Source organism: Strongylocentrotus purpuratus, unplaced genomic scaffold (genome assembly GCF_000002235.5).
Source record: "Strongylocentrotus purpuratus isolate Spur 01 unplaced genomic scaffold, Spur_5.0 spur5_scaffold_14, whole genome shotgun sequence".
Classification (NCBI taxonomy): Eukaryota; Metazoa; Echinodermata; class Echinoidea; order Camarodonta; family Strongylocentrotidae; genus Strongylocentrotus; species Strongylocentrotus purpuratus.
The window spans coordinates 17233377-17248697 of record NW_022145599.1 but is presented as its reverse complement, the minus strand read 5'-3'; the positions used below and the strand labels follow the sequence as shown (position 1 = coordinate 17248697).

General features: G+C 39.2%; 1 protein-coding gene across 1 annotated transcript; it reads left to right on the top strand.

Moving 5' to 3' along the window:
• The first annotated feature begins 9050 nt into the window (after positions 1-9050).
• On the top strand, positions 9051-14454 carry LOC752825 (neurocan core protein-like). Its single transcript, XM_011671298.2, has 3 exons — positions 9051-9462; positions 10175-10358; positions 13995-14454. The coding sequence occupies exons 1-3, from the start codon at positions 9055-9057 to the stop codon at positions 14168-14170; spliced, it is 768 nt and encodes a 255-aa protein (XP_011669600.2). The 5' UTR covers positions 9051-9054; the 3' UTR covers positions 14171-14454.
• The last annotated feature ends 867 nt before the right edge of the window (positions 14455-15321 follow it).

The window sequence follows — 15321 nt, the reverse complement described above, 5'->3', positions numbered from 1 at the left end:
CTTTTTAATAGAGAATAATGGCATATTTCATGGAAATGGTTTTGAATTAATACTAAACTGAGATGTTAGAATATACCTCACCTTTTGTTGTGTAATATGAAGAATATGATGAAAATCGCTGATAACACCGCCGGGAATCCATTTAAAAAAACTGCCAGCGGCTTTGGTTACGCATACATTTCATTATTTCTTCGAGATACAGTCTATCCGCAGAGAGAAATGATTCCAAAATGATTGAAACAAGCTTAAATCAGATCAGCTATACGTATCGAGATTTTAAAATAGGCAAAAGAGAACAATCGTTTTGGTTTTCTTCATTTGATGTAGTAACAAACTATGAAATACACTAGAATAACCTCGACTTCGCTTGTGCCGCTATATTCTTAGTATTATACCAATAACCAACCACTAAAGACGCATAATATTGGGTTTTCATGGGAAGTTGACACCATTCTATTGTTAACCCAATAACAGATGTTGTTAGTCACTAAGAGTGGTTTTCATTTTTATGACAGATTGGTCTTGTGTAATGCCCTGTGCCCTAGCCTACAACCAGATTGAATTATCATCATATATATATATAATTTCCCTCACCATTGAGACAAAGGCAAGTTCTGATGGGACCACGTGTTTGCTGCTTCAGAGACCTTTACACACACATACACATTAAGTGGTACTGCGACCAATTCTAGGGTAAGCAAATTTTGAAGCAATACACATGGACGCTGACAACCAAATGGCTTTATTTACCATCACTATCATCAGTACTCCAATGTTCCAACATCCCCAACTATCGACACCACTATACCATCTATCATTCACCTGTAACATTACTAATAGTACCACCACAAAACAGCAACACCACCTTCACCGCCGCCGCCGCCATTACCAACGCCACCACATAAACACCACCATTGACAATACTTTCACCATCTTATGCATGCACGGACTGAACTTCTCTCCAATTAACGTTGGAGTCGCCCTTCAGTTGATTTCTCGAAATTCTTTGAGATCGTGGTTTGTTTTCTTTGTTTTGTGACGTGAGATGGATTTATAATCTCCACGTAGTTGTATGTAGTTCAAACTACATGTGAGACAAAAAGATTTTTGTCACCACAGTGGCGGCGCGGTAAACCTATGAAAACGGTATGAAGCAAAATGAATCCTAAACGGTCGAATCAATATTAATGTCATTTCTGCGATATCTCTTTCGAAATAATTATTTGTTTTATTTTTTTGTCCAGAAGCACCTTCAAGAACAAGCTAGTCGCAATACCCACCTCCTCTCCTATAAGTAAAGTGTTTATGTTGCAATGAATATAAGTGGAATGTGTACATGTCAATATTTGACATGATCTTAAACCTTGAAATCCGTATTAAACTAATATTCAAAATGATATGATTTTAGTCCCACCTCTAATATGTTGGGAATAAACGGTTTATGTTGATCTACATCTAAGTTAGATGCCAACTTACCATTTGTTAGACTGTAAGACAACAATCGATTTCATTGACAAAGAAGTCTGTTCATGCAGAGTAAGAAGGAAATATGTTTCTCTGTAATTGGTGCCCATTTTTTTCTAAAAACATGTTCGTGGTCTTGTAAATGGCCTGTGCATTATCGGATATATGTTTAAAGGGATAGTTGAGTTCTGTTTTCAGACCGCAAATGCCTTCAGAGTGCATGGTTATTGCTCTTATTCTTATCTATGAGATTTATTGTGCCCTTTTAGAACCTAAAATTGCTATGATGGTAATTTTGGACCCCAAAATGTGTGAAATTAAGCAAATACGATCATACCAATTCAGCTCCACTTTCAGAAAAACACGATGACCGTTAATTAATTATTTAATTAAAAATAACAATGCTTGAGCCGGCTAATTGTGGGTAATATAAGCAACACGAAAATGCCAACAAAAAAGCCAAAATCGGCATTGGCTGAAATACGACGTAAAATGCGTTATTTCGTTTTCTTCAACGTTTTTTTTTTTTAATTTTAAAATATCTAAAAAGTTTGGTGGTACACAAGTATTAGAAATCGTTATATTTCATCCGTCTATGAACCGATTTTGATCAAAGAAAGATGATTTTGTCATTTGAATATTATGTTTTTTTAAAATTTGACACTCAGTTTTTCATTGTCTCACAAAAAAAATATTTTGTGTAGCGCCCTCTGCAACAGAACTCAGCTATCCCTTTAAGCCAATGCTATTGACTACGAAGCACGTCTGTTATCACAATTATTATGTTTTACTTTCACCAACTACGTCATCAAGGCACTATTTGCACTGACCAAGCTAATTAACAGAAAGAAGTAAGAGTTTTGCACGTTTAGTACCACAAAGGAACTTCGGATACTTCTCGGTAACATGGCTAAGATATTTATTGTGCTTTCAAATTTGACATTTTTCCTCTTTTATTCTATAAAATTAAATGTTTAGTTTGTTAAAGGTAATACAAAGTTTTGGGAAATTTTGAAAATTGGGTGGATAGTGAATCTTTACAATTTTGATATATTTGGATGCCCATGTAGATGTATTATAAGCACTAAAAAAATTAGCCCCTAAAACACTTCTGTTTTCGAGAAAAATTGAATATAAAAATTTACCGGTGCTCCCGGTAAATTTTCAAAAATTTCAAAAAGCGCATATGGCCGTACAATGGTAGCTGCCGCGACCATGGAAATCTCAGAATATGTAGTTGTGATATATCATTTCCGAACGGGAATAGCTAATCGGTCGATTTTAGTCAAGAAACATTGTTTCAAAGCTATATTAATATCTTGACCTTGAGAGGGAGCTATACAACATAAAGAGTTTATTATTTATAATTTCATAACGTCAGACTCGATTTCAACCGCGACAACGATCGATGAATATTTTAGGAACGCATATGCTTCCAATATTTTAATTTGAACCGAATTCATGACCCCATACCAAACTTTGTAATACCTTTAAACTTTAAAAAAAAACTAAGAATGAATAATGAAATATTATTTTTAAAAGCATTTTATTCTTCTTCTGAGCAAACATGTAATAAGGGTAGTAGATAAGTTAGTAGAATGCATCATGCCGCAAATCATCAAACCTAGAATATATATTTCATACATCTAAGGAAAGATGACCACTACAATCTGCTGGCCTATAGAGCTAGAAGGGAGTACAAAGAATAGATGCATATTTCGTTTTTGGAATCCTCTTTGTGGGTCCCTTATGAGAGATTTGAATGGCCCGGATGATTTAGTTGTCGTTTTATGATAAACCGATTGTCCAAAGCAAGCAACTTTCTAGTGGATACATCGATATAATGGTGATTCAATCTTCCTCTTGAATTATTGACGGTACTACTGCGATGCTCCTGACAGAACCATGAATAATAAAGCAATGCTTCGATTTATAATAATCGCACAATTAGTTAATGGTTTCTGATGCAGCAAGAGCGCCTTTTATCTGGAGCTGATTATATAATGTAGTCGATCGTGTGCATATGTAAACTAATTCAAGCTCGCTGATAACATGGTAGGGTCGGTGCGGGTTAGGGTCACGTGCCACCAATTCGAATGGAAAAATATAAAACAAAAGTGAAAAGGAGGATCTCTCTCTCTCTTTCCTACTCTCTTCGTGAAGGGCCTTCGCGCTCTTGAAACTCGTTAAACGTAAAAAGTAAAAGATATACTAGCGGTGTGTAGTATGAAAAATGAAATTAAGATAAAGAAGGGAAACAGGAAAGGAGCTTCTGCACATCACACAATGTGTTAAAAGTCCGGAGCATGGATTACTCTCCAACGCCTCCTCATAATATTATTCGATTTTGTTCATATCAAAATGGGAAGGATGCGAAGAGTGAAGGCGAATTGAGAAAGAGAGAGAGAGAGAGAGAGAGAGAGAGATAGAAAGAGAGAGAGAGAGAGAGAGAGGGAGAGAGAGATTACAGTCAGGTGCAAAACGTTGGGATGAGGTTGGTGAGGCATCGTTGTCTCAGTTTCTCAACCGTGATCGACATTTTGATGATGCGGATAATTTTTTTTTATTTCGAGGCTGTTATCAGGATTGTAATGATGGAAAGGGACATGTCCATCACGCAAGACTAGCCTCATCTTGGCTATTAAGACCCGACATTAATGGCTTCTCAAATCACATCCCGTCATTCATAGGACACGGGCGGTTTGCTAAACTCATCAGGCGAAAGATGTTGACGAGACGGAGATATTGAAGTTGATACCAAGGCAACTATCTTCATCAATCCACGGGTGAAAAGAGGAGAATAAGAACTCCCTTGCCAATTCTAATTTCTTCCGTTTCTGTTGTGGTGTGGTACAGAATTTCCGCTTATAGTTTGGTATTGATGAGCTAGAGTGCTGTTTTGATGAATGAATGGTGTGCTGACCTTAAGTGCTGGAAAAACCCAAATAAAGCAACAATATATTTCTTTAAAAAGCAAGGCAAAAGTAAAAGCTCGCCTGATAAAGTTTCGCCTACAATTTGATAGCGCCCTAATTCCACATCGTCGGTTTGTCATTGGCCCGTTGGTGTAACAATCATTTCGCCGGTTTGCTGCATATTTTATTTGACTGTCAGTTCCTGCGACATGTATTGGCCCTTGCAGCAATATTAATATCGGATAAAATTAGACCAAATAGGTTCAAGATCAAAGGATATTAGACGAATTGGTGATTTTATCAGATGAATAATGGTCAAAACGGGGATTTTGTGTACAAAAAAGTTGGCAAAATAACGAATAGGGTTCGTAAAGAACAGGCGAAATAGGTTTAGATGATGAGACGAACTGGAGATGGGACAACTTGTTTTTGCTCCGAATGACAATTGCTCTCAGAACAAAATGACAATTTATTAAGTACTCATGATGAAATTGTTGCCCCCCCCCCCCCCCCCCCCCCCCCCTCTGACGTGCATGAAGTGTTATAAAGACCTAGTTGAGTAAAATAAAAAGATATAAATATGAATGGTAGAACTGAATCTTTCAAAAGTCGGAAGAGAAGCTTACAGCCCAACCATCAAAAGGTATCATTATAATTTCATAAACGATACTCTTTGTCAATGGAAACATTTAGATATGACACCTCAGTATTATTCCAATACTCTTACTGAACAAACACTGTACTGGGTGCTATTAATAAGACGTCATCAACTTGGGATATATCGCAGTTTTTTTGTCAGCTCGCGAAATTTCCCCGGAGGTACGTATTGGCGCGAGATCCCGTCAACGAAGATATAAGTTAATCTGATATCTGCTATAACTGCTACTTTGACCCCTTACCCTCTCATCCCGCCCTCTCCCTTCCCAAGGCGCGTAGCCAGGGGGTGGTGGGGCGATCGCCCCCCCCAAAAAAAAAAAAAAAAAAAAAAAAAAAACGCCGGCCAAAAAAAAAAAGAGAGAGAGAAAGAGAAGAAAAAAAGTAAGAGGACGTAGGAAGAAAAAGAGAAAAGGAGTCGAGAACGGTACAACGAATCGTCTTCTTTCTCTAATAATTTAATGAAACATGAAAGCTTCCGCGCGGGAAGGGGGAAACTGAGTTCAAATTAAGGATTAAGAGTCGGGAAAGGTACAACGAATCGTCTTCTTTGTCTAATAATACGTCAAAGCTTCCGCGCTTCGCGCAGGAGGAGGGGGGGGGGGGGACTGAATTCAGACAAGGATTAAGAGTCTAGAAAGGTACAACGAATTGTCTTCTTTCTCTGATAATTTAATGAAATGTCTAAGCTTCGCGCGAGAGGAGGGGGGGGGGGAGGGATTAGAAATCAGACAAGGATTAAGAAGTCGAGAACGGTACTTTGAGTCGTCTTCTTTCTCTAATAATTTAATGAAACTTCAAAGTTTTGCGCGGGAGGGGAGGAAACTGAATTCAGATAAGGATTAAAAGTCGAGAACGGTACATCGAATCGTCTTCTTTCTCTAACAAATTAACGAAACGTCAATACAGATAAGGATTAAGAGTCGAGAAAGGTACAACGAATCATCTTCTTTGTCTAATAATACGTCAAAGCTTTCGCGCTATGCGCAGGAGGGGCGGACTGAATTCAGACAAGGATTAAGAGTCGGGAAAGGTACAACGAATCGTCTTCTTTCTCTAATAATTTAATGAAACATGAAAGCTTCCGCGCGGGAAGGGGGAAACTGAGTTCAAATTAAGGATTAAGAGTCGGGAAAGGTATAACGAATCGTCTTCTTTGTCTAATAATACGTCAAAGCTTCCGCGCTTCGCGCAGGAGGAGGGGGGGGGGGACTGAATTCAGACAAGGATTAAGAGTCTAGAAAGGTACAACGAATTGTCTTCTTTCTCTGATAATTTAATGAAATGTCTAAGCTTCGCGCGAGAGGAGGGGGGGGGGGGGAGGGATTAGAAATCAGACAAGGATTAAGAAGTCGAGAACGGTACTTTGAGTCGTCTTCTTTCTCTAATAATTTAATGAAACTTCAAAGTTTTGCGCGGGAGGGGAGGAAACTGAATTCAGATAAGGATTAAAAGTCGATAACGGTACATCGAATCGTCTTCTTTCTCTAATAAATTAACGAAACGTCAATACAGATAAGGATTAAGAGTCGAGAAAGGTACAACGAATCATCTTCTTTGTCTAATAATACGTCAAAGCTTTTGCGCTATGCGCAGGAGGGGTGGACTGAATTCAAACAAGGATTAAGAGTCGGGAAAGGTACAACGAATCGTCTTCTTTGTCTGATAATACGTCAAAGCTTCCGCGCTTCGCGCAGGAAGTGGGAGTGGGGAACTGAATTCAGACAAGGATTGCGAGTCGAGAAAGGTACAACGAATTGTCTTCTTTCAAGGCTTCCGCGCTTTGCGCGGGAGAGGGGAAACTCCCCCCTCCTTGCACCCATCCCCCTAGGGAGCTCGCTGCGCGCGCTCTTTAAGTGATTCGCACACTTCGCGTGCTCACTACCGCCCCCCCTAAAATAAAATCCTGGCTAGGCGCTTGCCCTTCCCATCCAGTTTTATTATCATGATCTAACTGATCGGGGAGGGGGGGGGGGGGCTTCTCTGAGGGATACACTTTTCGCCTCTCTATTTTGCCTCATCGACCTCTCAATAAATAGACTTAGAGGAACACACGAGGCTGAGCAGTCAAAGACTTCAATGCAATGGTCAATATTAACTCAGCGATTGGGTTACGTCGGGTTGGTACTTGGGGAATAGAGGCGAGAGAGTCAGAGCAATAGACTCCGATTTATTGAAGAAGAAAAGAGAAGAAGATGGAAAGAGAGAGGGGATATCTCTCAGGGAAAAGCGAGTGAAGAGGTGTTATCATAGAGGTGATATGTTAACCCATGCAGTCCCGTCTATTACGGTTGCCATTGACTCTGTGCGTACCATTTATTTTGCTAGTTATCGCGATTAGAGAAGGGTTAACCGGGATTGAGGAGGGATCGATGGTGACCGGTGTAAATGGAATAATGCAAGTGGTGTGCATGTGTGTGTGTGTGTGTGGGGGGGGGGAGGGGGTTGGGATGGGCGGGAAAGGGCATCACAAAAACGATGAGTATCGAGAACAAATTTATGATATAAGCATGATAGATCTACCTCTATAGTACTAGCTGATACATGTTGTATGTATATTAAAGCCGATGAAAGTATTGGGAAAGAATAACAAATTACACACACAAAAAAAAGCATGTGGATGTATTTGAACTTACAGAGAAACTCTTGGCAGTTTTCATGAGCAGTATATCATTGCTATGTAAGTGATACTGCTTTACATGTCGCTTTTTTGTATCTATGAGGGAGGCATTGCCTACAAATGAAATGAATTCGTGTTTCATTTGTAGGCAAACCTCCAAACTTGTATTTGGTCTTAGAAAAAGGGAGAGAAAAAGGAAGAAAACTTGCGACTCAGTAAAAATGAATGTATGCCAAACGCTGACCATGTTGTCAGGGTTGCTGAAACCCAGAAGGCGCTCTCTGGGCTATTCATTGTGAACCTGTCGATTGATCGATTCTGACCCGAACGACACTGAAAACAAAACCATGTGACGGCAGCATCTCACTTTCATGGCGAGTAAGTTTGTATACCTCATTCCTCAGTCACACCGCCAAACCGACACTCAAAATCGACTCCACACCGACCGATTCTTGGATATCCGTAAACCTCTTGATCAGTCCCGGTGTCGGTCTGGCGTCGGTCCCAGCGGTGTTCAAGGGGTATAAGTGACACAATCAAAACGGAGTCTGAACCAACCAATTCTTGGTCATTCAGTGTAGTGTAATATGTTACGCCATGTTATGTTGGTCTCTTGTTGGTGTAACCTCTGTCACTGGGGTTTTAGGAGAGCTATTGTTAATTAGATATGGAGATATTGAGGGATATATATTATAGTTGCACCACTAAAATCTGCAATGGGAAAATTTGGAATTAATATGTTTGGCGATTCTAAATTTTCCTGAACTTTGCAGCCTTGTAGGCGCATTAATGTTACGGGGGAATTTAATTGCTTAACTCGTATTTTTTTAATGGAAAAACCTCCTTGAACACCCCCTCAATCAAAACTGTTTAGATAGTCGTAATGTACTGCAATTGTAACCACGTGTCTTTCAATCTGAAACGGCTGTTGTGGACTTGTCATAATACCGATACGACGAGTAAGCATGGACAAGATAACATAGTACTCTCTGCCATCTTTATTTCAAAACACTCCCATTAAACGAACCCTCCATTCTACCAAATGATTTATATCAGGTTCTAATCATATATAAATCAAGCGGAGCTGCAACACGTGCGTTTAATAGTGTAATACGACCAAGAAGTTACTCTTTGATACGACATCGCTTTCATTTGCCGAGGTGTTATCAGATAACCTAAAATGTCATCCAGACTTTAACGAATAGGAAACAAGATTTGTTACAGTAAACGAGATGACTTCGAGCAGAGCAAGCGTATACTGCAACATCTGTGAAAGCTCCCAACATGGCTTGAAGACGTCAGAGTGTGCATATCATAAAAAAAAGTTGATGAAAACCCCTAAACTAGGTGCAAATCAATCATACAAGATATGAATGAGAAAAGAAATCATACTGGTTCATTATGCTCTCAAGATTGTTTGCTGCAGCAGAGTTAGGATTTCTTGCCATAAGCCGTCTTTGCCTCAGCCACACGTCCGGAGAACAGCACTTCTGCACAGGACCAGCTGCAGGCGACGACATATACAGAGCCCTTTCAAGCATACCTCCTACCAGGATGTATGCCTTGTACCTCCTCGTTATGGCGTTTATTGCACTTCATACGCTGTCTACGGGATGTCCCTTCCACCATCCACCATCGGAACCGTCGACACCATCCGTCTGCCACACCAAGTGCCCTTCAGGATGGCACAACTACCTTGAGAATCATTGCTTCGTCATGGTCGGGGAACGACTGCCATGGGCGAAGGCAGAAAAACGTTGCCACGAGCTCGTCCTAGAAGCATGTGGACAGGGTGTGATGGGCCATCTGGTAAGTTTCTCTGTTTCTAATTTTCATTTTGATCATATTTTTTTTCTTCTGTACAATTGTTAGATAGTATGAAGTACATGTTGCTCATTGATTTGCCTGAGTAATGTTTCTCAGGGCATGCGATGTAGAATTGAATGATTTATTTCACAGCATATTGCAATTGCTTACTGTTAAGAAGGTAAAAATATGCCAAAGTTGCTGAAAAACAGGAATGAATGAACTTATATAATGAAGCGCCGATTGTCAACATGTTCATTCGATGAAAAAACTGCATGTGCCTGCAAGAACAACAAAAGCGAACGATGAACGTCATTTCGAAGATTTCTTTCTAAACCGTAAACATTTTGTTAAATCATTTTGATCTGTTGATACAGACTTACTCCTCTTAATATAGAGGGGAGGGTGTGACACTTTGAGTTCCATAAGACAATGGTACAAAGTTAAACCACCTGTAACGGCTCGTTCGAATATGACGCGGTAAACAACCACACAAAACGCCGCCTCGGCTTAGTTACGTGTATTAGATTGCGACTGGGTGCAACAAAAGTCTTGCGCGTATTCACCGAGCTACGCTTTAAGCCATCATTAAAATAATAATTTTAAAAAAACCGTCGCATGTTTGCTGTGTCTTAGCTGATCAAGGCTTAGTCACCGTTGTACATACAGGCCAATTTGTTGGGTAGTAAAGTGCACCAAAATGCTCTTGTTACAGGCCTCCATCAACGGCGAGGCAGAAAACAGCTTTGTCCACGTCCTGTGGCGGCGCATGGGCCGCGGGGACCTGGCAATTGACACGCTATATTGGATCGGACTCACCAAACAGACCGGACAATTGCAATGGACGGATGGCTCCCAACCGCTGTACGCTAACTGGGACACCGGCGTCGAAGAAAATCGTAAGTGTGTCAATTTGTTTACATACAGATTAAACATTTATTTATTATTTATCTAATACTTATGCGACCCGCTTAATTCCAAGAGGCGTTTTGACAAATTGTTTAAACCATATTTTTCAGATTAATTATTTGCACTACAATATCACATTAAAACAAAATATTCTTCTAAACAGTAAGACAAAAGTTATTGGTAAATTTACTTTTCATTCCAAAAAGGATTAACTCCAAAATGTTTTAAAGGGATCGTTTAACAATGTTAAATCTGAGATGCATGGCCCTACGTGTTATCAGTGTCTGTGGTACGGTGTTATAATGAAGCCCTAAAAGAATGCGCTTCAAATGATCAAGAAGTGCCTCAAAAAAGTAAAAACATTTGAGTGACTGGTTTTACCATACTCATTTCCCCCAATAGATCGTAGTGTTATGAAAACCGTTCGCAAACGCAAAATTTGATTTCGATTTTCAATCATAAATATCTTGATAATCAGACAGGCGATCTGCTTGTAAAAGTCATGGGGTTCCTGACCTAAAGGTTAATAATTATCACTGCAGCATGAGCTAAATCAAGGATTGTCAAAGGATCTAAGACAAAGTTACCGGATCTCTTTATTTCAAAGGGGTTAAATTAAGTATGATGATTACATTTCTTCTCTTTTAAAGCACTTTTCAAGGAGATAAGGTTCGGGATAGTTGTAGATAATAACCAGTCTGGATGATCAGTGCAAAGGTTTAAAAACATGTCAAGTATTTTCATCGAATAATTTAAGATTTGTTTTCGTTTTGAAATCCGAAAGAGTTGCATTTAGAGAAAAGTGAATTCAATTATTTTTTTGGCAATAAAAGTTGAATATTTAAACAGATTATGAAATTTTCTCTTCTAGCAGTAGTGATAAGTTTCGCATTTGGGGGGGGGGGGTTAGAAATTACACACATTTGGGCAGCGAAATGGTCACTCGTATTTTCATATTCCATTTCGTATTTCATTTTCTATATTTTGTTGATAAGTAATTTTAAATTTCGAATCCGTAAAGTGACGAAATATTTTCTGACTCGCTTCGCTGGCTCGCTATACTTATAAAAAGGAAAGTTGATGTTCATGCGAGCAACGTGACCCCCTCCCATTGTTCTTTCCCATACGCCTATGTTTGTTTATCTGTGAATAATTGAGGAACTTTTTGTTGAAGGGAGCTAGCTTGGAGTTCAGAGGAAATTGAACAATAGTTTATATCCCGGTCGATGTCATTTATCTGTTAAAATGCCCGTGGATATTATGTGTGGAACGTTTAGTAGAACATTCATTCACTTATCACCTTTCTTGATTGCTTTTACGTCTGCGGCCAACTTTCAGTAATGAACATTGATTGGAATTCAGTAACTCGTTTACAATAGCTTTGTTACCAGCCTGCCACGCGCAAGTAGGAAATTGGATGTTGAGGTCTTGGCTGGAGTGAATAATTCATGGTTGTAGAGCTGGAAGGGAAGCCTTTAGGCAGTATTGTATGTTTCTTTTTTTTTCTTCTTCTCCTTAATGCCAAAAGTGACTTTGACCGACTTAATTTGTCCATGGTGAAGGGAAATTCTGAAGGATATCACGAACATTTATCTATCAATGACTCCTTGACTCATGAAGTTTTAAGACTACTTTGAATAAGTTTCTATTTTTTTAACTGCCGTGCATCCAGAAAGCTAGAGTGCGGATGAGCAGAGTATGTTTATGGGTGACTTACTCCAATACTCCACCCCTGTTATTCGAACTGTCTTCGTTGTTCCCCTGCATCATGGTATATATTATAGATATATTGACTGCTATGAGAGGCATAGCTGTTTCTAGTATATTGGCTCTCGGGGACGTTACATCCTGCTATGACTCGAATATTAACAGAGTCCATATATCTTTTATATACCGAATTCACACACAAAAATGTACAAAGAAGTCTTGCCTTATTATCCTTTTCTTGAGTAAAGATTGTTTAAAACAAGGAGATGTGAGAAACTCAAATCTCCCTGGTTAAAACGTCTCAGATAATCTGAGACACAGTCTGTTAATCTTCGCTGGAAAGCTGCACTGTAAGATATCCGCGCTCGCACAAAGAAACTTTTTACATGTAAAGCGATGGGGATCTCAGCAGAATTTAACTATCCCCGTTACCCGGGGCAACGGGCATAGTTCGTTTCTTTGCGGGCATGGTTAAAGTCACGACTATTATTTCGACCAATCAAATGACTAGATTTATTAAACATACTAATAACAGTTGTTTATATATATATATATATTATAGTATTGATGACTGCTTTGAGAGAAATAGTTGTTTTTATACGCTCAAGGGAAGGTTAGAATTGTGCTATTACCCGAGGCGTGCCGAGGGGAATAGCCCAATTGTAACCTTCCCGAGAGCGTATAAAAACAACTATTTCTCGAATATTAAAGCAGTCATTAATACTTTCATATGCCGAAAAAAAAAGAAAAAAAAAAAAAGAATTTTTTTTTTTTGTCGAAGATGGGTTTCGAACTCTTGCGTACCAAAGGTATTGTTACTGAAGTCAGCGCCAGCGCGCTCTGTCACCATGAATTGAAAACGGCTTCGCGTGGTCGATGCTTCGCCGCTGCTCCATTAAACGGGCCCTTCTTTTACTTTTGCAATGCATATTGGCACGAACTTAGATCAAGATCTATTGGCAGATGTTGTTTTTAGAAGTTTATGTTCGTCTTCATGTCAACAATGCAAGATAAAATTGTCGGTAAGATCGATCGAGATTCAATTGTATTGAAATTACCGACCAATTCTTCGCACACGTACGGTATACTCGATCGCTCAGACCATTTTTTAACATGTAAACCTATGGGGTAACCATGGAGACTGACCTATTTTCCCAATAACCATGGTTATTGGGATTTTGAACTGTTTTTTAACCATGGTTACCGGGAATTTTCGGGAACAGTTAAAGTTTATGAATGCAATTTCGACCAATCAGATTGCTGGATTACTTGAGTGAGGTATATAAATATATATATATATATGTATATACCTAGATGGTAGTGGTAGTATAGTAGTGAGATAGTTAGGCCATGGTTTGGCTCAGGAGTATATGCACACTAAATCACTTAGGCCTACATGCATGCACGTTCCAACTCGTTCGCCGTCTGTCCGTTTGTCTGCCTGTCTGTATCTCGGTCCTCCACCCCACTTCTCTCTCTCTCTCTCTCTCTAACTCTCATGGTCACTCTCCATCTCCCCTTATATGGACAACAATGCCTTCTTTTTTCTGCCTTTAATCTCACAATCTCTCTCTCTCTCTCTCTCTCTATCTTGATTTATTCATTTATATTTTTGTATTTATTTATGTGTTTATTATTTATGTGTTTATTATAATACATATTCATCTTTTCATTTATTTATCTACTCATTAATATATTAGATTATTTGAGATAATTCAGTAAAAATTGGATTTTGCCAGAAGCCCCTGTTGATACACAACAAACATGTAAAATGAATGTATTCCAAAAAAATCCGATACAGAAAATCATTATTTCTATCTCTCTCTTGCTCTCCCTCTCTTGTTCTCTCTCTCTCTCTCTCTCTCTTGCTCTACCCCCTCCTCCTCTCTCTCTTCGATCATTTCTATCGTCATCTATAGTTGACAGCATCGACGGTGTCTGCGCTTACGTGTCTGGTTCTGGAAGAAGCCAGGGACGGTGGGACGCTGGTGATTGCAGACGACCGATGGATCGAGTCAACGGTCTCCCGTTCGCCTGTGAGCTAGCCCGAAATCCGGACTTGGTTCAGCCCTCTGCAATTCCTGGACCTGCATAGATGGAGCAGAGCGCCATCTATGCCGAAAAAGAATTCGTTTGTCGGGAGCCCGAAGGACGTTAACTTTGTGTAAAAGATATAACTTCCCTTCTGGCTTCAACAGACTTGTAAATACAGAGTGACAACTGCCATGCTTCAATTCCGGTGGGGATTCTTTTTGAGTCTGGTCTTACGAGTATGAAGAATTTGACTTTGAATCCTAATGATTGCTTTTCTTCTCGTTCTTTATCTAATTAGAAAATAAATGTGATTTCCAAATAATTCAATCAAAACGCATCGTACTTTAAGTTTATTGCTTAACATTAAAGGAATTGAATGATTAGTGAAAGCTAAACAAACATAAGATATGTACTTCTTCAGTTGTTGTAGTTTGCAGAACAGAGAGGTTTGGTTACACCAGTGGCGGATCCAGGGGGGGGGGGGGGCCCGGGGGGCCCGGGCCCCCCTCCTTGAGAAAAAAATCATGTAAAATCACGTGATTTTTACCTTTTTGGGGGGTTGGGCCCCCCCCTCCCCCTGGCGCTCAAGGGGGGGTGCAAATTGAATTTTTTTTTTGAGAATCAAAAAAAAAAAAAAAAATGTGCTCACTACAGTGTGTTTTTGTGTACGTGAAACGGACGTGGTACGAACTTAAGTTGGACGAAGAGTAAAAATATAGGTTTTCCCGCCCAATTTCATCAGAGTTGCATTCGAATTTTATGAATAAGCGTTCAAGTTCGAACGATTTTCGTCAACTCTCTGCTCTCATGGTTCATTTTCATTCTTTGAGCTTTCAATTTCGTTTTTTATCATTCCTTTTGAATTTTATTTCATTCAATTTAGAGAGAAATCCATTCAATTTAATGACGCGAAGTTTTCATTCAATTTCGCGCCAGCTGGATAGACGTTCAATTTCGTCCTTAATACCACTTTCAATTTCATTTATAGGCACACACCTTCGAACTTTGAAAGTTCGAATTAAATTAACATAAACAAGTTCTGTAGTTCTATGTAATTCTTACCGCAATATTGTCACATCATATTTACCCTTTTTCATTTTCATTTTTAAAGTTTCATAATGTTTATTTTAATCATATTTTATATACCTAGCTGAGGTAGCTCTGTCCGTATTCGAGAAATTCATGTACGCTCCTTGAGCCACCGCCATATAG

Coding starts and splice junctions, on each gene's coding strand:
- LOC752825 (XM_011671298.2), top strand. CDS start 9,055: ATGCTCTCAAGATTGTTTGCTGCAGCAGAGTTAGGATTTCTTGCCATA. Junction 9,463..10,174: donor AGGGTGTGATGGGCCATCTG/GTAAGTTTCTCT, acceptor CTCTTGTTACAG/GCCTCCATCAACGGCGAGGC. Junction 10,359..13,994: donor CACCGGCGTCGAAGAAAATC/GTAAGTGTGTCA, acceptor CGTCATCTATAG/TTGACAGCATCGACGGTGTC.